General features: G+C 46.8%; 1 protein-coding gene across 1 annotated transcript in view; it reads left to right on the top strand.

Annotated features, from left to right (window-relative positions):
• The first annotated feature begins 697 nt into the window (after positions 1-697).
• The window catches only part of Dynlt3 (dynein light chain Tctex-type 3), an 11,993-nt gene continuing 11,872 nt past the window's right edge, over positions 698-818 (top strand). The window contains exon 1 of the mRNA XM_015488105.2: positions 698-818. Within this exon, the coding sequence (XP_015343591.1) occupies positions 791-818 (28 nt within the window). The 5' untranslated portion in view covers positions 698-790.

Below are 818 nucleotides of genomic sequence, written 5' to 3'. Positions count from 1 at the left end.
CTGTACCTCAGTTTCATCTTGAAAAAAGTAATAAGAGAAAAATCAAACCTTCTGGATTACTGAGGTTTTGAAGAAATATTTAGGGTCATCTAGAACTTAGAAAATTTTAAATAAATGTAGGTATTGTGCATCTGCTAAGGTTTGCAATTTAGGATATTTATTCCTTCTCTCTTGTAAGTAATATATTTCTTTATGCACAGTCTTGGAGCAAGAAGGGAGCCTCTGCTTTAGGAGTTTCGCAAGTAGCATCTCATTTGATCCTTGCAAACAGTGGTGAAATAGTTATGATTATGTTTTCATGTAGGAAATCTGAAGGGGGGGTAAGTTTTCTAATTAACAGAGCTAGTAAGTGACCAATCAAAGTTGCTTGTAGGTGACTACATTAATTACACTTATTTGTTGGATAACGGTGAATGAACAAATTATGTGAAAATAACCACAGCACTTAGCACTAAACCAATTGTGTGGGTCACTAGGTCATCCACAGTGGCCACAACCCTAGCTTTTTAACATGCATCCCTTATTTTCAGAAAGGTCAGATGGAAGCAGGAAGGAATAGGCGTATGGCCTGACGTACACTCGGTGTCCAGGAGGCCCCCTCCCTGGGTCAGACAACTCGCGTCACCCGGAGCCTGCCTCCTGTTCCAAGCTCCTGTGCGGCACAGAGGCGGGGCCTGCGCGGGTAAAGGCCCCAGGCCATAAACGGGGGCGGGGCCTCCCGGGAGGCCATTGCGCGGCCACGGAGTTAGACCCACGCGTCGCTCCGCCCCCGGGGAGAGTCGGCGCCACCATGGAGGAGTACCATCGCCACTGCGAGG

Source organism: Marmota marmota, unplaced genomic scaffold, assembly GCF_001458135.2.
Source record: "Marmota marmota marmota unplaced genomic scaffold, marMar, whole genome shotgun sequence".
Lineage (NCBI taxonomy): Eukaryota > Metazoa > Chordata > Mammalia > Rodentia > Sciuridae > Marmota > Marmota marmota.
Note: the sequence above shows the minus strand (reverse complement) of the source record. Positions and strands in the feature narration are given on the sequence as shown.